At 32.1% G+C, this 22,213-nt stretch overlaps 1 protein-coding gene across 1 annotated transcript; it reads right to left on the reverse strand.

Moving 5' to 3' along the window:
• Nucleotides 1–351: 351 nt before the first annotated feature.
• LOC139840596 (uncharacterized) lies at nucleotides 352–17,689 on the reverse strand. Its single transcript, XM_071830855.1, has 4 exons — nucleotides 17,508–17,689; nucleotides 16,839–17,194; nucleotides 657–791; nucleotides 352–560 (listed from the first exon to the last, which is right to left on the reverse strand). The coding sequence occupies exons 1-4, from the start codon at nucleotides 17,687–17,689 to the stop codon at nucleotides 352–354; spliced, it is 882 nt and encodes a 293-aa protein (XP_071686956.1).
• Between the last annotated feature and the right edge of the window lie 4,524 nt (nucleotides 17,690–22,213).

Below are 22,213 nucleotides of genomic sequence, written 5' to 3' on the forward strand. Positions count from 1 at the left end.
TGTAGAAGGTAGAAGGTAGTAGGTAGTTGTGGCAATAAACACGTTTGTTGAATACAACCATTAATATACAACTTTTAATAAAGCAAATCTGATTCTAGTCAAAGAATCTCTGTCTTCACCAACTTTAATTAAAGAATCTATGTCTTCATCAGCTTTAGTCAGGGAATCTCTGTTACATACAGCTTTAATTAAAGCTGCTATGCTATGTCAAATCATCTCAGTTTTCTGAAAGCATCTTTGCTCAGTTATGAATATAATTAAAGCTAACGATTAAAATTTATTCAAATTAAAGATAACGATTACAAATTATTCAAATTACTGAAACTAAACACAAATCAAACTGAAATTAAATTAAGCATTTAAAGTTCTAAAGTTTGGTGGAAGGTCCCAAATGTGTTGAGTGAGATCTTCTCGGAGTTGGTCATGAATGTTTCTATCTCGTATTTCTTGATCTCTTACATCACGACTTGTAGATCGATTCCTTACAAAGTTAGGATTAGCTTCTCTAGTGTTAAGTAATTCTTCCTCGAGCCATGAAATGTTGAAGCCATTATCCTCAACTATCATGTTGTGCAATAACACACAACAATATAATATTCATCTCAACTTGTTGACACTTTGTGGTCATCCAACCATTTGTAGAATATGAAATCTACCCTGAAGAACACCGAATGTTCTCTCAACATCTTTACGGGCATTTTCTTGGAAGCGTTTAAATTTTATACGGGGCTCTTCGGTTGGGGTCGAATACGCCTTGATTAATGTTGCCCAATCTGGGTATATGCCATCGGCTAAATAATAACCATTTGTGTAAGTATATTACTGATAATGCTAAAAAGGAACATATATTTCATAGCAATATCCCTCCTAAATAATAGGTTTTCATATGTAATTGTATTATATTTTCATTGTAATTGTTTAAATAAATAAGTGCGAAGACAAAAGGCGAAAACGAAGATTTGAAGACACAAACGTCCAAAAAGCTCAAATGTACAAGATACAATTCAAAAGGTTCAATTTATTGATGAGAAACGTCTAAAAATTATAAGAGTACAAGTTACAAAACGCAAAGTACAAGATATTAAATTGTACGCAAGGACGTTCGAAAATCCGGAACCGGGACATGAGTCAACTCTCAACGCGCGACGCAACGGTGCAAAAATTACAAGTCAACTATGCACATAAATAAAATATAATATTTAAATAATTCTTAAAATTATTTATATATTATATTATTATTTAATTACGTCGACAAGCTAAGATCCAAAAAATTGTGAGCTGGAAAATCAAACTCCACGACTCGCGGAGTTTGAAATTTCAGAAATGTCCTATAAATGCAACGAATTCTGGCCGAGTTTAAACACCATATTCATATATCTCTTCCTCTGTAACATAAATAATAAATATATATATATATATATATATATATATATATATATATATATATATATATATATATATATATATATATATATATATATATATATATATATATATATATATATATATATATATATATATATATATATAGTATAGTGTAGTTTTATATTAGATTAGTTCGGGTTATGTAAAGGTTATTTTAACGGTTTTTGAAGTCGAAATTCTGTCCGTGTAACACTACGCGATAAATACTCAATGTAAGTTATGTTCTCCTTTTTAAATTAATGTCTCGTACTTAAGTTATTATTATGCTTATTTGAGCCAAAGTAATCATGATGTTGGACTAAATATTAAAGACGGGGTAATTGGGCTTTGTACCATAATTGAGGTTTGGACAAAAGAACGACACTTGTGGAAATTAGACTATGGGCTATTAATGGGCTTTATATTTGTTTAACTAAATGATAGTTTGTTAATTTTAATATAAAAATTTACAATTGAATGTCCCTATAAATAACCATATACACTCGATCGGACACGATGGGCGGGGTATTTATATGTTCGAATAATAGTTCATTTAACCGGACACGGGAATGGATTAATAGTCACTAGAATTATTAAAACATGGGTGAAATTATGTACAAGGACACTTGGCATAATTGATAACAAAGTATTAAAACCTTGGGTTACACGCAGTCGATAACCTAGTGTAATTATTAAACAAAGTATTAAAATCTTGTTACAGTTTAAGTCCCCAATTAGTTGGAATATTTGACTTCGGACATAAGGATAATTTGACGAGGACACTCGCACTTTATATTTATGACTGATGGACCGTTATGGACAAAAATCAGATGGACTTATCGAATAAACCAGGACAAAGGACAATTAACCCAGGGTAATAAATAATCAAAACGTCAAACATCATAGTTACGGAAGCTTAAATAAGCATAATAGATTTGATTTCATTTTTCCTCGTACTTTTATTTATTTTCATTGATGTGGTAGCGTGGGGGTACGTGATAGTACTATATTTTACTATGAAATACGTTACAAATTACACAAGTTTTAATTATTTATTTACAAATGGGATATACCTAAACCTTGCTACAACACTATAGGCAGTGTACATAATCGTAGAGTAGTATAGTTTTTAGTAAGTCCGGTTCGTTCCACAGGGAGCGGGCTTATTGCACACTATATTTTTAAACAACTATATTTGTACAAAATATATATAATTATATATAATAATATATAAAAGGGGGTTTATCGTTTAATGACCGGTTTGTCGATTTATATTTTAAGCGAAGCGTATAGTAAATGACGATATTTAAATAACAATATAAAATAAATAACAATAATTAAAATGACAATAAATAAAAGTACGAGGAAAAATGAAATAAAATATATTATGCTTATTTAAACTTCCGTAATCATGATGTTTGACGTGTTGATTATTTATTTATTCCCATGGATTAATTGTTCTTTGTCCTGGATTATTTAATATGCCCGTCTGGTTTTTGTCCATAACAGTCCATCAGTCATAAATATAAAGTGCGAGTGTCCTCGTCAAATTATCCTTATATCCGAAGTCAAATATTTCAACTAATTGGGGACTTAAACTGTAACAAGGTTTTAATACTTTGTTTAATAATTACACCAAGATATCAACTGCGTGTAACCCAAGGTTTTAATACTTTGTTATCAATTATGCCAAGTGTCCTTATACATAATTTCACCCCTGTTTTAATAATTCTAGTGACTATTAATCCATTCCCGTGTCCGGTTAAATGAACTATTATTCGTACATATAAATATCCCGCCCATCATGTCCGATCGAGTGTATATGGTTATTTATAGGGACGTCCAATTGTAAATCTTTATATTAAAATTAACAAACTATCATTTAGTTAAACAAATATAAAGCCCATTAATAGCCCATAGTCTAATTTTCACAAGTGTCGTTCTTTTGTCCAAACCCCAATTATGGTACAAAGCCCAATTACCCCGTCTTTAATATTTAGCCTAACATCATGATTACTTCGGCTCAAATAAGCATAATAATAACTTAAGCACGAGACATTAATTTAAAAAAGGAGAACATAGCTTACATTGATTATTTATCGCGTAGTGGTACACGGACAGAATTTCGACTTCAAAAACCCGTAAAAATAACTTTTATATAACCCGAACTAATCTAATATAAAACTACCCTATACTATATATATTATATATATATTTATTTATTTATTTATTACAGAGTATTATTATTATTATTTATTATTTTTTATCGAACGAATGCATGGCCTTTTATAGGCGTTTTGATTTCTGACAGCTCCGCGAGTCGTGGAGTTTTTGGCCTTCAAACTCCGCGAGTCGTGGAGTTTGAAAATCCAGCTCAGGATCCTTTGTCTCATAGCTTGTCGACATGATTATATATATATTTATAATATATAAATAATTTATATAATTATTTATATATTATATTTTATTCTTGTGCATAGTTGACTCATAATTTTTGGTCCATTGCGTCGGGCGTTGATAGTTGACTCATGTCCCGGTTCCGGATTTTCGAACGTCCTTGCGTACAATTTAATATCTTGTACTTTGCGTTTTGTAACTTGTACTCTTGTCATTTTAAGACGTTTTTCATCAATAAATTGAACCTTTTGAATTGTATCTTGAACATTTGAGCTTTTTGGACGTTTGTGTCTTCAAATCTTCGTTTTCGCCTTTTGTCTTCGCACTTATTTATTTAAACAATTACAATGAAAATATAATACAATTACATATGAAAACCTATTATTTAGGAGGGATATTGTTTTGAAATATATGTTCCTTTTTAGCCTTATTAAACATCCCCACACTTGAGCGTTGCTTGTCCTCAAGCAATACAGAACTTGAAATAAAAACATACATGAATCACTTTTTTATTTATCACACTTTGTACATCAGTGATTTTGATATGGTGGTATAAAAAATGATAGTAACGATAGAACCATGGTTAAAGGTGGGTGTGTCATCCACAGTTGCCTCGGGTTTAGGTCAACGACACTTGCAATCAAATAGCCGATTTACTTTCGGTTTCCAAAGCAAAGTGCACATTTGAAAGGCGGTTTACAGTCCCACATGACTATGAAAATGTAGATCCTTAAGGAAATTGGATCTTTATGAAAACATTTGGTCTTTGAAAATTCAATCTAGCTTTTACCCTAGATAAGTTTTCCGGAATAACCCTTCACCGGTGTTTGCAAAATATTTTTATGGGTTTTGTGGGTTTCAGATTTGAAAATTTTAGCTCAACACTTGTGGTTTTGTGTCACCCATTAGCTAACCTTGTATTAGGAAAGCAACACGTCCAGTTTACTTGTCCCGTATATTACCTTTCGACAAACTACCGTCCGGTTGTAAAGGAAAGCGATGAACAAGCAACTGTTAAGGCAATGTCTAATGACATGCTTTTGATTATGGTCTATAAAAGTGTCGGATGCTAGTACTATCCTTTGTAGGAGCAATAGTAAAGATCATCCTATGATTTTTCGATCTGGCACAAGGTCCTGTCTCCGACCATGCTATGCAACCACCGTTCTTACGGTTGACACCTGATTTGGTTCAGGTGACCTAATGAATTCCAGGTGAATTCCTAGGATTTTATGTTCAATGGTAATGAACGCATTGAAAATAGGTTTTCAAAAAACAAATCGGTTTGTAATTTTGATCAAAATATTTTCTCGTTCAAGCTCGAGTTTAGGTATCATTGAATTCCATGAGTTTGTAATTCTCAATCTTTAAAGTCAATCTCAAGGATTGAGTAATATCAGGCTTAAATGCTGATTTTTAATCTTTAAGGAGATTATCCTTTCTGGGAATCTGATTCATTAGTCTTATCAAGCTAATTTGCACGGCGTCCTCCCTATTTTACGAGACATATCCTCTCATGGTTAGGATAAGTCTGACCACTTGGCGACCCTGTTTGATGCTGAGGTCCGTGGATTTCCTGCTGATTTTAGTGATGACTTTTCTAGATTTTTCGTCAACCTACAGCTGGTCTGGACGACAACTTCCTGACCTAAATCAAGAAGCGCGTGTCTTTTTCAGAAGACTTTACTTCCTTTTAATGATGGAATTGATTCATCGTGTAGATCCATCTTTTCTTTCAAATATATTACAGTAAATCGGGTAAAACTGATTAAAATCGTCCAAAACAAAAGTACCTGAAATAACTTTACAGAAACATGTGATAGATAGTTTTTAATTGAATAACTTGGTACATTCTCCCCACACTTAGTTTCTTTTTTTGCCTTTTTATTCTCCTTTATTCCATTTTAAATGAATTCAATCGTTTTAGGGTGTTTCTCAATTTATGTCCTTTCTGAGGTAACGATATTTTCGGTATTAACACCTAGTTTTCATCGTTCATAAATATGTATAAACATGATTTTGACTTCATTTAGTTGAAAATTTTTCAAATTTTCACAAAATTTGGCAAATAAACCAAGTGTAAACCCGAGAGAATTTATAACCCTTCCCCACACTTGAGATCATGCAATGCCCTCATTTGCATGAAATCAGACTATAATTATAAATTCACGAGGGTGATAAGTGTAGAAAAGTGATTAAAAATACCCAGTTTGTAATTACAAAGCTCGTCGAATGATAGATGGCGCGCCTCATCGTTCATTCCTTCTTGTTTTATCACACATGCTTTTTTTTTCAAAAACGGCTGCTTTTCTGAACTGTTTACTAATATTTGAAAAAGCGTCTTTTACCCTAATAATGCATTTTTATTAACGAGTTATGCACTAACCCGAACCCCTAATTTAACGTTAAGTGGGGTTAGACTTCCCCACACTTAGCTGACGACATGTGAAGTCGGTAGAATAAGTTTCACGAATTAAAATAGTGAGCCAGTTATTTACATCTCGGGTGGTATATATTATATCAATGGGTTTAAAGTTTAGACCCACCCGATCGTCACTACCTAATTCTTTTTTAAGTGTAGCTTTTAGTAAATGGATATGTCTCTTTTCTGGTTCTTGGTCAAATGGATCGATATACACCGACATACTTATTTCTATAGGGTGGACAATTCCTAATATTTCCTTCCTTTTATTCTCGTGATCAAAGTTTTCACCTCTATTACCCGATTGGGTGAAATTCGAGGTGTCATTATCTATTACAGCTTGTAGTTCATCTTTGGTAGATGACTTGTCTATTGAGAATATTGAGTTGGAAGGTTGTGGAATGGTGAATTTCGGGATCGAAGCAAATTCTTCTTCATTAATGGTACTTATTGGTCCCACCATTTTGGTCTCGGGGGTAAAATTTTCAACGTTATCATTTTCCCATGAGTACCAATTTGTCACCATTACTTCTTCTTCATTCATTGATGGATCGATGATTTTGTCGGTAGAGGCTAATGTGTCGATATGTTGTGAAATTGGTAAGACTGAATAAAAAGTATCATCGGGATAGTTGGTGATTTCGGAGCTCTCGAATTCATCAAAATTCGATGATATGAGATTTTCTTGCACAATACTCCTCAGATCAACAGGTGTGTAATCTGATAGAGTTTCAGCTTGCTGATTTACAAACTCTCCCATTTGTTCATTTTGAGCATCGAGTTCTTCGAGTTTGATTTTTATATTGTCTAAAGAATTTTCGGACACATAATTTTCCTCGTCTACTGGTTGTTGAGTTTGGATATATTCTTGGGAATAATCCCAATTTGAATTGTATTCTTCATAATCATTCCATTCAGGTTCCGTGGGTGCGTAATTTTCCAAAGGAACGTAATAATAACATTCCCATGTTGAGTGATAATCTCCACAGATTTCACAACTAGTTATTGTTTCGTCATTCGTGATCCAAGATTGACCGAACGAATTATCATCAACACCCGTTTGAGAGTATTGATTTAATTGATTTTGGATATCAAAAAGAGTTTCCATAGCCTTGTTTTCAAAATTTTCCATTTTATTGCGATGGCCAAATTTTAGCTACAATGTGGTGCATTTACTAATTATCCTATTAGTTATAAAAATAGAAAAACTTATATAAGTTGTCCAATTAATAGACTTTTCTGCTCTTGCCCACGTTTCGAATAGCCAAAAGATGCAGCAGGGAGCCAGAACCCTTTAAATCGGAAGCTCACAACTCAGCTACTAACAAATCCAACTATTACTACGAAGCAGAAAATTGTCAACGTCCATTAATTTAACCACTTAAATAATTTTTCTTTCCGTTTGAGATATTAGATAAGAAATAGAGAAAATTTCTAAGTCCTAAAAACTAAAGCGTCGAGAAATAAGAAAGAAAAAGAATGCACGTCGAAAAAGGTCGAAAAATGTCGAAAAATAATAATAAGAGAGTAGCGCGTCGTAACTTAAAAGTCTAAAAATTAAATCTAAAAAGTTACGCCTAAAGGTATTAAAGCTTAAAGGAATTCTATATCCAAAACGGCAATAACTTAATTAGGCACTAAAATCTAAAAAACGGCGTCGCAAAATTCCAAAGCGCCTAAATCTTAATTTAAAAAAAAGCACTTAAGGAATTTTACGGCAAAGTCTAAGAATCTATACATATAAAATAACTACGGAAAAACTAATTTTAAAACTAATTGCGAACGAAAAATATTCAAAATATTACGATTACACTAAATAAAAGGATACAAATTATAAAAAGTGATAAAATTACTTATTTTTATAAAAAATATTGTTTTTATATTTTTATTTTTATATTTTATAAAAGTATTAATTTTTTTAAAACTAATTATAATTAATTATAACTAATTAATTAAAACTTAAAACTAAATTATATTAATAATAAACTAATTAGGTTTAAATAATAATAAATAATAATCCGTAATTAATGCGATTTTAGGGTTTCTGTCAGCGCGTCAGGGCGGCTCCGCGAGTCGCGGTTCCACGTGCCCTAAAATTCCGCAAGTCGCGGAGTTTGCATTTTCGGTTTTTTTTATAAATTTTATATTGTTTTTCTAAAATGATATATAAATATATTTATACAAAAATAAATTAAAAATATAGCGTTTCGCCGATTCCCCGGCAGCGGCGCCAAAAACTTGATGTGGTAGCGTGGGGGTACGTGATAGTACTATATTTTACTATGAAATACGTTACAAATTACACAAGTTTTAATTATTTATTTACAAATGGGATATACCTAAACCTTGCTACAACACTATAGGCAGTGTACATAATCGTAGAGTAGTATAGTTTTTAGTAAGTCCGGTTCGTTCCACAGGGAGCGGGCTTATTGCACACTATATTTTTAAACAACTATATTTGTACAAAATATATATAATTATATATAATAATATATAAAAGGGGGTTTATCGTTTAATGGCCGGTTTGTCGATTTATATTTTAAGCGTAGCGTATAGTAAATGACGATATTTAAATAACAATATAAAATAAATAACAATAATTAAAATGACAATAAATAAAAGTACGAGGAAAAATGAAATAAAATATATTATGCTTATTTAAACTTCCGTAATCATGATGTTTGACGTGTTGATTATTTATTTATTCCCATGGGTTAATTGTTCTTTGTCCTGGATTATTTAATATGCCCGTCTGGTTTTTGTCCATAATAGTCCATCAGTCATAAATATAAAGTGCGAGTGTCCTCATCAAATTATCCTTATATCCGAAGTCAAATATTCCAACTAATTGGGGACTTAAACTGTAACAAGGTTTTAATACTTTGTTTAATAATTACACCAGGATATCAACTGCGTGTAACCCAAGGTTTTAATACTTTGTTATCAATTATGCCAAGTGTCCTTGTACATAATTTCACCCCTGTTTTAATAATTCTAGTGACTATTAATCCATTCCCGTGTCCGGTTAAATGATCTATTATTCGTACATATAAATATCCCGCCCATCGTGTCCGATCGAGTGTATATGGTTATTTATAGGGACATCCAATTGTAAATCTTTATATTAAAATTAACAAACTATCATTTAGTTTAACAAATATAAAGCCCATCAATAGCCCATAGTCTAATTTCCACAAGTGTCGTTCTTTTGTCCAAACCCCAATTATGGTACAAAGCCCAATTACCCCGTCTTTAATATTTAGCCCAACATCATGATTACTTCGGCTCAAATAAGCATAATAATAACTTAAGCACGAGACATTAATTTAAAAAAAGAGAACATAGCTTACATTGATTATTTATCGCGTAGTGGTACACGGACAGAATTTCGACTTCAAAAACCCGTAAAATAACTTTTACATAACCCGAACTAATCTAATATAAAACTACCCTATACTATATATATTATATATATATTTATTTATTTATTACAGAGTATTATTATTATTATTTATTATTTTTTATCGAACGAATGCATGGCCTTTTATAGGCGTTTTGATTTCTGACAGCTCCGCGAGTCGTGGAGTTTTTGGCCTTCAAACTCCGCGAGTCGTGGAGTTTGAAAATCCAGCTCAGGATCCTTTGTCTCATAGCTTGTCGACATGATTATATATATATTTATAATATGTAAATAATTTATATAATTATTTATATATTATATTTTATTCTTGTGCATAGTTGACTCATAATTTTTGGTCCATTGCGTCGGGCGTTGATAGTTGACTCATGTCCCGGTTCCGGATTTTCGAACGTCCTTGCGTACAATTTAATATCTTGTACTTTGCGTTTTGTAACTTGTACTATTGTCATTTTTAGACGTTTTTCATCAATAAATTGAACCGTTTGAATTGTATCTTGAACATTTGAGCTTTTTGGACGTTTGTGTCTTCAAATCTTCGTTTTCGCCTTTTGTCTTCGCACTTATTTATTTAAACAATTACAATGAAAATATAATACAATTACATATGAAAACCTATTATTTAGGAGGGATATTGCTATGAAATATATGTTCTTTTTTAGCCTTATCAGTCATTTTAATTATTGTTATTTATTTTATATTGTTATTTAAATATCGTCATTTACTATACGCTTCGCTTAAAATATAAGTCGACAAACCGGTCATTAAACGGTAAACCCCCTTTTATATATTATTATATATAATTATATATATTTTGTACAAATATAGTTGTTTAAAAATATAGTGTGCAATAAGCCCGCTCCCTGTGGAACGAACCGGACTTACTAAAAACTATACTACTCTACGATTAGGTACACTGCCTATAGTGTTGTAGCAAGGTTTAGGTATATCCCATTTGTAAATAAATAATTAAAACTTGTGTAACTTGTAACGTATTTCGTAGTAAAATATAGTACTATCACGTACCACCTCGCACGACATCAAGTTTTTGGCGCCGCTACCGGGGAACCGGCGAAACGCTATATTTTTAATTTATTTTTGTATAAATATATTTATATATCATTTTAGAAAAACAATATAATATTAAAAAAAAAACGTTTTTCAAACTCCACGACTCGCGAAGTTTGCAGGCTTAAAACTCCACGACTCGCGGAGCCGCCCTGACCAGCCTGACCAGAAACCCTATTTCGCATTAATTACGGAATATTATTAATTATTATTATTTATAAACCCTATTTAATTTATTATTATTAATATTTAGTTTTAGTTTTTAAATTAATTTGTATTTTGTATTATAATTAGTTATATTATATATAAAAATTAATACTTTTATAAAATAAATATAAAAATAATATTTTTATAAAAATAAGTAATTTTATCACTTTTTATTTTTATATTTTGTATCCTTTTATTTAGTGTAATCGTAATATTTTTATTTTTATCGTTCGTAGTTAATTTTAAATTTAGTTTTGCCGTAGCTTATTTTTATTTTCTAGATTTTTAGGCTTTGCCGTAAAATCCCTTAAGTGCTTTTTCTTTAGATTAAGATTTAGGCGCTTTAGAATTTTACGACGCCGTTTTTAGATTTTAGTGCCTAATTAAGTTATTGCCGTTTTGGATATAGAATTCCTTTAAGCTTTAATACCTTTAGACGTAACTTTTTAGATTTAATTTTTAGACTTTTAAGTTACGACGCGCTATTTTCTTAATTTTATTTTTCGACATTTTTCGACGCGCATTCTTTTTCTTTCTTATTTCTCGACGCTTTAGTTTTTAGGACTTAGAAATTTTCTCTATTTCTTATCTAATATCTCAAACGGAAAGAAAAATTATTTAAGTGGTTAAATTAATGGACGTTGACAATTTTCTGCTTCGTAGTAATAGTTGGATTTGTTAGTGGCTGAGTTGTGAGCTTCCGATTTAAAGGGTTCTGGCTCCCTGCTGCAACTTTTGGCTATTCGAAACGTGGGCAAAAGCAGAAAAGTCTATTAATTGGACAACTTATATAAGTTTTTCTATTTTTATAACTAATAGGATAATTAGTAAATGCACCACATTGTAGCTAAAATTTGGCCATCGCAATAAAATGGAAAATTTTGAAAACAAGGCTATGGAAACTCTTTTTGATATTCGAAATCAATTAAATCAATACTCTCAAACGAGTGTTGATAAAAATTCATTCGGTCAATCTTGGATCACGAACGACGAAACAATAACTGGTTGTGAAATCTGTGGAGATTATCACTCAACATGGGAATGTTACTATTACGTTCCTATGAAAAATTACGCACCCACGGAACCTGAATGGAACGATTACGAAGAATACAATTCAAATTGGGATTATTCCCAAGAATATTTCCAAACTCAACAACCAGTAGACGAGGAAAATTACGTGTCTGAAAATTTATTAGAGAATATGAAAATCAAACTCGAAGAACTCGATGCTCAAAATGAACAAATGAGAGAGTTTGTAAATCGGCAAGCTGAAACTCTATCAGATTACACACCTGTTGATATGAGGAGTATTGTGCAAGAAAATCTCATATCATCGAATTTTGATGAATTCGAGAGCTCCGAAATCACCAACTATCCTGATGATACTTTTTATTCAGTCTTATCAATTTCACAACATAATGACACATTAGCCTCTACCGACGAAATCATCAATCCATCAATGGATGATGAAGAAGAAATAAGGGTGACAAATTGGTACTCTTGGGAAAATGATAACGTTGAAAATTTTACCCCCGAGGCCAAACCGAAATTCACCATTCCACAACCTTCCAACTCAATATTCTCAATAGACAAGTCATCTACCAAAGATGAACTACAATCTGTAATAGATATTGACACCTCAAATTTCACCCAATTGGGTAATAGAGGTGAAAACTTTGATCCCGAGAATGAACGAAAGGAAATGTTAGGAATTGTACACCCTATAGAAATATGTATGTTGGTGTATATCGATCCATTTGACCAAGAACCAGAAAAGAGACATATCCATTTACTAAAAGCTACACTTAAAAAAGAATTAAGTAGTGACGATCGGGTGAGTCTAAACTTTAAACCCATTGATATATTATACACCACCCGAGATGTAAATAACTGGCTCACTATTTTAATTCGTGGAACTTATTCTACCGACTTCACATGTCGTCAGCTAAGTGTGGGGAAGTCTAACCCCACTTAATGTTAAATTAGGGGTTCGGGTTAGTGCATAACTCGTTAAATAAACATGCATAATAAGTAAGGGTAAAAGAAGCATTTTCAAATATTAGCAAACAGTTCAGAAAAGCAACCGTTTTTGAAGAAAAACATGTGTGATAAAACAAGAAGGAATGAACGGTGAGGCGCGCCATCTATCATTCGATGAGCTTTGTAATTACAAAATGGGTATTTGTTATCACTTTTCTACACTAATCACCCTCATGAATTTATAATTATAGTCTGATTTCATGCTAATGAGGGCATTGCATGATCTCAAGTGTGGGGAAGAGTTATAAATTCTCTCGGGTTTATACTTGGCTTATTTTCTAAATTTTATGAAAATTTGAAAAATTTTAAACTAAATGAATTCAAAATCATGTTTATACATATTTATGAACGATAAAACTAGGTGTTAATGCCGAAATTATCGTTACCTCGGAAAGGACATAAATTGAGAAACAATTAAAACGCTTGAATTTATTTATTAGGATATAAAAAGAAGCATGAAAAAAGCCAAGTGTGGGGAGAATGTACCAAGTTATTCAATTAAAAACTATCTATCACATGTTTCTGTAAAGTTATTGCAGGTGCTTTTGTTTTGGACTAAATTAACTGTTTTACCCGATTTATTGTAATACTTTTGAAAGAATAGATGGATCTACACGATGAATCAATTCCATAATTAAAAGGAAGTAAAGTCTTCCGAAAAAGACACGCGCTTCTTGATTTAGGTCAAGAAGTTGTCTTCCAGACCAGCTGTAGGTTGACAAAAAATCTAGAAAAGCCATCACTAAAATCAGCAGGAAATCCACGGACCTCAGCATCAAACAGGGTCGTCATGTGGTCAGACTTATCCTAACCATGAGAGGATCTGTCTCGTAAAATGGGGAGGGCACCGTGCAAATTAGCTTGATAAGACTAATGAATCAGATCCCCAGAAAGGATAATCTCCTTAAAAGATTAAAAATCAGCTTTTAAGACTGATATTACTCAATCCTTGAGATTGACCTTAAAGATTGAGAATTCAAACTCATGGAATTCAATGATATCTAAACTCGAGCTTGAACGAGAAAATATTTTGATCAAAAATTACAAACTGATTTGTTTTCTGAAAACCTATTTTCAATGCGTTTATTACCATTGAACGTAAAATCCTAGGAATTCACCTGGAATTCATTAGGTCACCTGAACCAAATCGGGTGTCAACCGTAAGAACGGTGGTTGCGTAGCATGGTCGAAGACAGGACCTTGTGCCAGACCGAAAAATTATAGGATGATCTTTACTATTGCTCCTACAAAGGATAGTACTAGCATCCGACACGTTTGTGGACTATAATCAAATGCATGTCATTAGACATTGCCTTAACAGTTTCTTGTTCATCGCTTTCCTTTACAACCGGACGGTAGTTTACCGAAAGGTAATATACGGAGCAAGTATACTGGACGTGTTGCTTTTCTAATACAAGGTTAGCAAGTGGGTGACACAAAACCATAAGTTTTGAGCTAAAATTTTCAAATCTTAAACCCACAAAACCCACAAAAATATTTTGCAACACCGGTGAAGGGTAATTCCGGAAAACTTATCTAGGGTAAAAGCTAGATTGAATTTTCAAAGATCAAATGTTTTCATAAAGATCCAATTTCCTTAAGGATCTACATTTTCATAGTCATGTGGGACTGTAAACCGCCTTTCAAATGTGCACTTTGCTTTGGAAACCGAAAGTAAATCGGCTATTTGATTGCAAGTGTCGTTGACCTAAACCCGAGGCAACTGTGGATGACACACCCACCTTTAACCATGGTTCTATCGTTACTATCATTGTTTATACCACCATATCAAAATCACTGATGTATAAAGTGTGATGAATAAAAAAGTGATTCATGTATGTTTTTATTTCAAGTTCTGTATTGCTTGAGGACAAGCAACGCTCAAGTGTGGGGATATTTGATAAGGCTAAAAAGGAACATATATTTCATAGCAATATCCCTCCTAAATAATAGGTTTTCATATGTAATTGTATTATATTTTCATTGTAATTGTTTAAATAAATAAGTGCGAAGACAAAAGGCGAAAACGAAGATTTGAAGACACAAACGTTCAAAAAGCTCAAATGTACAAGATACAATTCAAAAGGTTCAATTTATTGATGAGAAACGTCTAAAAATTACAAGAGTACAAGTTACAAAACGCAAAGTACAAGATATTAAATTGTACGCAAGGACGTTCGAAAATCCGGTACCGGGACATGAGTCAACTCTCAACGCGCGACGCAACGGTGCAAAAATTACAAGTCAACTATGCACATAAATAAAATATAATATTTAAATAATTCTTAAAATTATTTATATATTATATTATTATTTAATTACGTCGACAAGCTAAGATCCAAAAAATTGTGAGCTGAAAAATCAAACTCCACGACTCGCGGAGTTTGAAGGCTTAAAACTCCATGACTCGCGGAGTTTGAAATTTCAGAAATGTCCTATAAATGCAACGAATTCTGGCCGAGTTTAAACACCATATTCATATATCTCTTCCTCTGTAACATAAATAATATATATATATATATATATATATATATATATATATATATATATATATATATATATATATATATATATATATATATATATATATATATATATATATATATATATATATATATATATATATATATATATATATATATATATATATATATATATATTATATTGTAGTTTTATATTAGATTAGTTCGGGTTATGTAAAGGTTATTTTAACGGTTTTTGAAGTCGAAATTCTGTCCGTGTAACACTACGCGATAAATACTCAATGTAAGTTATGTTCTCCTTTTTAAATTAATGTCTCGTACTTAAGTTTTTATTATGCTTATTTGAGCCAAAGTAATCATGATGTTGGACTAAATATTAAAGACGGGGTAATTGGGCTTTGTACCATAATTGGGGTTTGGACAAAAGAACGACACTTGTGGAAATTAGACTATGGGCTATTAATGGGCTTTATATTTGTTTAACTAAATGATAGTTTGTTAATTTTAATATAAAAATTTACAATTGGATGTCCCTATAAATAACCATATACACTCGATCGGACACGATGGGCGGGGTATTTATATGTACGAATAATAGTTCATTTAACCGGACACGGGAATGGATTAATAGTCACTAGAATTATTAAAACAGGGGTGAAATTATATACAAGGACACCTGGCATAATTGATAACAAAGTATTAAAACCTTAGGTTACACGCAGTCGATAACCTGGTGTAATTATTAAACAAAGTATTAAAATCTTGTTACAGTTTAAGTCCCCAATTAGTTGGAATATTTGACTTCGGACATAAGGATAATTTGACGAGGACACTCGCACTTTATATTTATGACTGATGGACCGTTATGGACAAAAACCAGATGGACTTATCGAATAATCCAGGACAAAAGACAATTAACCCAGGGTAATAAATAATCAAAACGTCAAACATCATGGCTACGGAAGTTTAAATAAGCATAATATATTTTATTTCATTTTTCCTCGTACTTTTATTTATTGTCATTTTAATTATTGTTATTTATTTTATATTGTTATTTAAATATCGTCATTTACTATACGCTTCGCTTAAAATATAAATCGACAAACCGGTCATTAAACGGTAAACTCCCTTTTATATATTATTATATATAATTATATATATTTTGTACAAATATAGTTGTTTAAAAATATAGTGTACAATAAGCCCGCTCCCTGTGGAATGAACCAGACTTACTAAAAACTATACTACTCTACGATTAGGTACACTGCCTATAGTGTTGTAGCAAGGTTTAGGTATATCCCATTTGTAAATAAATAATTAAAACTTGTGTAATTTGTAACGTATTTCGTGGTAAAATATAGTACTATCACGTACCACCTCGCACGACATCAATTACCATTTACTGTAAATGGTGCAAATGGTGCAGTTCCATTTTTGATGTCATCAAACAACGAAGATTGATTCAAAACATTAACATCGTTGTTAGCACCCGCAGTACCAAAGAATGCATGCCAAATCCACGTATCATATGAAGCAACGGCTTCAAGAACAATGGTTGGGTGTTTTTGATGACCACTCGTATATTGCCCTTTCCAAGCAACTGGACAATTCCTCCACTGCCAATGCATGCAGTCGATGCTTCCAAGCATTCCCTTAAAACTGTGTTTTTCTTCATGAGCGCTATACATACGAGCTATATCGCTACTCGTTGGTTTCCTCAAATATTCATCAACATAAAGTTCCAAAATACATCTACAAAACATATCAAGACATACTATAGATGTACATTCGGACATTTGGAGGTATTCGTCAAACATGTCCGCTGCTGTACCGTACGCCAATTGACGCAACGCAGATGTACACTTTTGTATAGTTGAATAACTTTGTCGATCAAGAGCATCAATTTTTGGTTTAAAAAAATTTAAAATGTCTTAGTAAAGGTTGAACATCGTAAGCAATTATATCATTTGCGATGCGTAAGAATAAATCTTTACTCATTCTAAAACGTCTTTTAAAGTGACGATCGTGATATTTTGGAGATTCACAAAAATAGTGTTTGTGTAACATTTCACCTGCTTGTTCACGATCTCTATGAATGTATGTTCGAGACCGTGGAACTCGTTCGTTGTTAACATGTTCTTCAGCCTCTTCAGCATCAATTTCTTCGGCCATTGCTCGTAAAAATTCCAAATCTTCAAGATCATCGGAATCCCACTTATCAAAAGCATTAAACAAAATTTGTGACATTTTTTTTAGAGAAGTTTAGAATATTTTAAATATTTAAGAAGTATTGAAATGAAAGAAGTGTGTGTAAAAATTGTGTAGAAATGTGATATTTATAAAAGAAAAAAAAATTATTTTATTTAATTTCTAACGGATATATATCCGTTGCAAGTGACACGCGGCTTCTTTTCATTCGGTCTCCCCTATCACCTCTGCAATTTTCCCCGGTGATCCATCCATCACGCCGGACCAATTTTTGGCCGATGGCGCCGCGATATGGCACGGTGGGGGCGTGATCGACCCAAAAATACCCCGATCGCGCCGGGTTAATGAACGTCTAAGATAATGAAATCCCAAAAAACATATCACCTTTACACCCTCAAAAACATCACTGCTCTAAACAAGATTATAGTAAAACTTGTTCCAACTTCTCAACTAATTTTAAAGTTAAGGATCTCGATGCTAAAGAAGTGGTTTTAAATGGTCAGAACTGCACTAATATTAACTCAAAGAATACTAGAAAAAGAAATATGAAGAATGAAGGTGGCAATCTCAATAAGGAGGCCTTCAACTATTCTGATCATTTTGACACGGAAGATGATGGTCTTGATGGGTTCACCGATGACATAACGCTTCAAACAAAAACAAATCCTATATCGGAACCGAAACCAAAACCAGAACCAAAACCAAGACCGGTCGGTAAATTGGTCAACCCAAGTAAACATGACGTCGAGATGAAGAGTTTTGGCGAGTTCATAAGTGGGATGAGTGCGTACGGAGAACCACCAACCCCTCCTAATAAAAAGCAATAACGAGGGTAGCCTCATGGAATACGAGGGGCCTCGGTTGCAAAGATAGAGATATTTAAGAAACGAAAATTTTCTAATTTAGCTGTCGTACGATGAGCAACATCAAGTGCATATGGTTCTCAACGCAAATGGTTTGGTAATAGGTGGTTGCTTCGAGTGCAAGTTCTTATACATATTTAAAAGGATAGATCTAATAATGAAGAAGGTTATGAGTTAATTTGGATGGTTTAATGATGTGATATAGTGTTTGGTGGGTTTGGGGTTGAGTAATGTTTTTCGATAGTGCAAAAGTATGGGTGATCTTCTACTATAGTTGGCTAGATGGGTAGATTTTGTCAGTCTTTAGTTTAAGCTAGTTTTAATGTATGCTCGCTAAAAAGTTTGGTTTGTTCAATTTTTCTGAGTTTGTAATGTTATTCTCTTGTGCACTTCTTTGTAATCTTAGAATTGTCATCTTTTTTTATGACAAATCTCTTATTTATATTATTTTTGTTTTTTGCAAAAAAAAAAAAAAATAAAAAAAAAAAAATAAAAATTTGTAAGATAATAATTAATACATTAGTGCAAGGTTGAAAAGGAAGCGAGACGGGGCCGAAACGGTAGCGACCTCAAAACGTCGCAACGGAAAAAAGGGGCCGAGATGGGGTCGAAACGGATGTTGACTAATGTTGACTTTTATATATATAAATATATATTTACACATATTTTAGGGCTAAAAAACCTTCGTTGACAATTTTGTACCTATAATTGCTATTAGCATTAATATAATACAAAATGGAATACTAAACTAAGTCAATTTTGATTGATTTGACCGACTTATAACCGATTTTAACAAAATTTCTGACTTTTGACCGGAGTTGACCCAATTTTTCCTGCATTTGACCTGACTTTTGACCGTTGACCGGCTTATAAGAAAACGGGACGGGGTCGAAACGGTTTAGTGACCGGCTTATAGTGTACCATTATTGTTGGTCTGTTGGGCCTCACTTGAGGATTATGTTGAAATCGAGGCGGCAGAAAGCAAAAAGACAAACGTGTCATTTTTCGGAACAAGTAGATACATGTTTGGGATAGTCCAAAAACTCAACAGCTCAAGTTAGATAAATGTATGGATTATAATTGCAAGATAGATAAACGTACCAGGCTACATTTTTCTGGGCCTCTTAAGATATTGGGCTATGTGCCATTGCACAGGTTGCACTGTCCAATATCCGGCCCGTTCAGATATGTAAAGGAGTATCCGCTTGGGGAACAAAGTTTAGGATTTGTTTACTTTTCACTCAATGATCCGCTTTCGTACACCTCTTAATTCAGTTAGTATAAAATTATTGTCTTTATTAATTTATAAATTCGTCTGTTTTTAGAAGACATAAAATCAGACACCTATATTCTAATATAGGCAAATGAAAACATGACTTATTATAGGAAAAAGAAGTAAATAACGCCTTAGGGTCAATAAGAACCAGTTTGTTAAATTCAGGGGCGGAGCTAGTAGGGGGGCGTAGGGGTGCTTCGCCTCCCCCAACTGCAGTCGTATATTTGACATCGAATCTGTATTTTAATGGAGAATTTTTAAGTTGTAGACTATTAAATATAAGTTAGGGTTTATGGTTACTAACTTGCAGGTGGATTTTAGATGAATTGGGGGAGGGGACGATTTTTATGAGTTTCCTAATTTCTACCCCTCAGCTTATGTTTAACATTTCATTTTAGTCCTTTATAAATGATATTGTGTCAATTAATATATTTAAGTAAATATAATTTCTTGTGAAAGTCAACAATATTTTCAACATCTCAATATAGTTGTAAACTTCCATTTTTTAGTAATCAATCTATGTAAGTGTTTTGGTAGAGAATAATATATTTTTAATGGTTAGTAGTACAATTATATACCGTAATAGTGTAAATATGTACAAAAATATAAGTGTACAACTTGAGATGAAAATAATAATATGAAAAATCATGTATTCGAGTCCGAGTGTTAGCTATTACAAATGATTGTAAACTTGTATATGTTGTTCTTGGTATGTAAACTTGTATATAAGTGTTTCTAGGGTAAAACTTAGTTTGAAACTTGAAAGTAACTTGAATAAAAATATACTGTATATGTTGTTATTGATATGTAAACTCGTACATACGGAATCGAGTGTTTCTAGTGTTATTGTAATTAAACGTAAAAATTAAGCCACCCTTAACGCTAATTCCTGGCTCCGCCATTGGTTAAATTAACATCGGTACGGTGTAAACTTAAAATGCAAATTGCAAAATATTGACCAACATCATAGTCAGTTTTGATCAATACTGTACTACTCGTAATAATTACAAACGTCACTTGCAATAAAACATCATCTTTGATCATGTGAAGACTGAAGACGCATGTCCATAAACGAACATCATATTTAATTTTTTGGCCGACATCATGTTGTTCTGAGTTATCACATCTCTACCAAATCTGTCGTTTATACGTAACATAAAATGTACATAAGATCATGCAATGTACTTAATTGAAGCCACTCTCTACAAATGGGATCACAATATGAGAAAGGAACAGTCTGAAAAAGAATATATTGAAGGAATACAATTTGAGGATACAAGCAGAGTGTCTTCGAGCATAGGCAACAAAGACAACTTGCCTAAGGCAAAAAAAATTTGAAGGGCCCAAAATTTTGAATATGTAACATTTTTCTCAATATATTTAATTAAATAAAATAGAAAATTGTCAATTAAAGTTATAATATCTAGTTTTTAATAGTTAAATACAATTTAAGTAAATAAATAGATAAATTGGAGTATTATTTTTTTATGCGTAGTAAAAAAATTTAACGTATATGTGAGTCCATTTTTATTTTCGTCTAGGGCCTTTAAATTGTTGAGACGGCCCTGGATACAAGTATGCATAGACAGAGCTTGAAGATATTTACTCGAGGACGAGATAAATACACTGCATAATTAAGAAAAAAAAGTGTTTCGATAAACTTTCATGAGCTTGAATATACACGACCTACTATGTTTTAGCGGCATATTGTTTATAATTGCACATTATCTAGATGATTTTAGAAACTTTCGAAATTGTTTAGTTTGAAATTTTAATTTTATGTTCAAGAGATAAAAACATGTGATTGTCACTATTTGGTCATATTTCTTTAATACAGATTTCAATCTATCTTATTCAAAACTTTAATCATTAGTAAAATTCAAAGGGCTTTAAATTTCAATTTTATTGACGGGCCACAGTCCCTCCCTACCCTTGAAAAACTCTGTCATTGAGTATGCTCCTAATAAAATGAGTATGGTGTTGGATCAGGTTCCATAATCAACTCGCTAGATGCCAAAACAAATTAAAAAAAAATATCGATGAATAAAAACAACAAAATTGTTGTAACAATTTTTAGTATTTTTTATTGCTCAAATGAAAACTTATAAGTTCACAGTAATTGAACTATGAACACCAGACTCTCAATTGAACAATAAATAAGAATTATAAGAACAAGAATTGAGAGAACACGATATAAAATATATGTTTTATAATATTGATCGTGTCAAAAGATACAATCAGAAAGCAAACCGTACATTCCTATTTATACAGATTAACACCAAATCTAGAGATTTGATTTCCAAAACAACTTGACTAAAAATAAGGAAAAGATAAACTTAATATTTAACAAATATGCAAATCACTTCTAAATTTAATCTTCTGAGATAACACCGAATCAAAACATATCTTCTTAATATTTAAACA

This window comes from Rutidosis leptorrhynchoides, chromosome 4 (assembly GCF_046630445.1).
Source record: "Rutidosis leptorrhynchoides isolate AG116_Rl617_1_P2 chromosome 4, CSIRO_AGI_Rlap_v1, whole genome shotgun sequence".
In the NCBI taxonomy this organism is placed as follows: Eukaryota; Viridiplantae; Streptophyta; class Magnoliopsida; order Asterales; family Asteraceae; genus Rutidosis; species Rutidosis leptorrhynchoides.

Coding starts and splice junctions, on each gene's coding strand:
- LOC139840596 (XM_071830855.1), bottom strand. CDS start 17,689: ATGTCACAAATTTTGTTTAATGCTTTTGATAAGTGGGATTCCGATGAT. Junction 792..16,838: donor TGCACCATTTACAGTAAATG/GTAATTGATGTC, acceptor GTTATTATTTAG/CCGATGGCATATACCCAGAT. Junction 561..656: donor AACATTCGGTGTTCTTCAGG/GTAGATTTCATA, acceptor ACAACATGATAG/TTGAGGATAATGGCTTCAAC.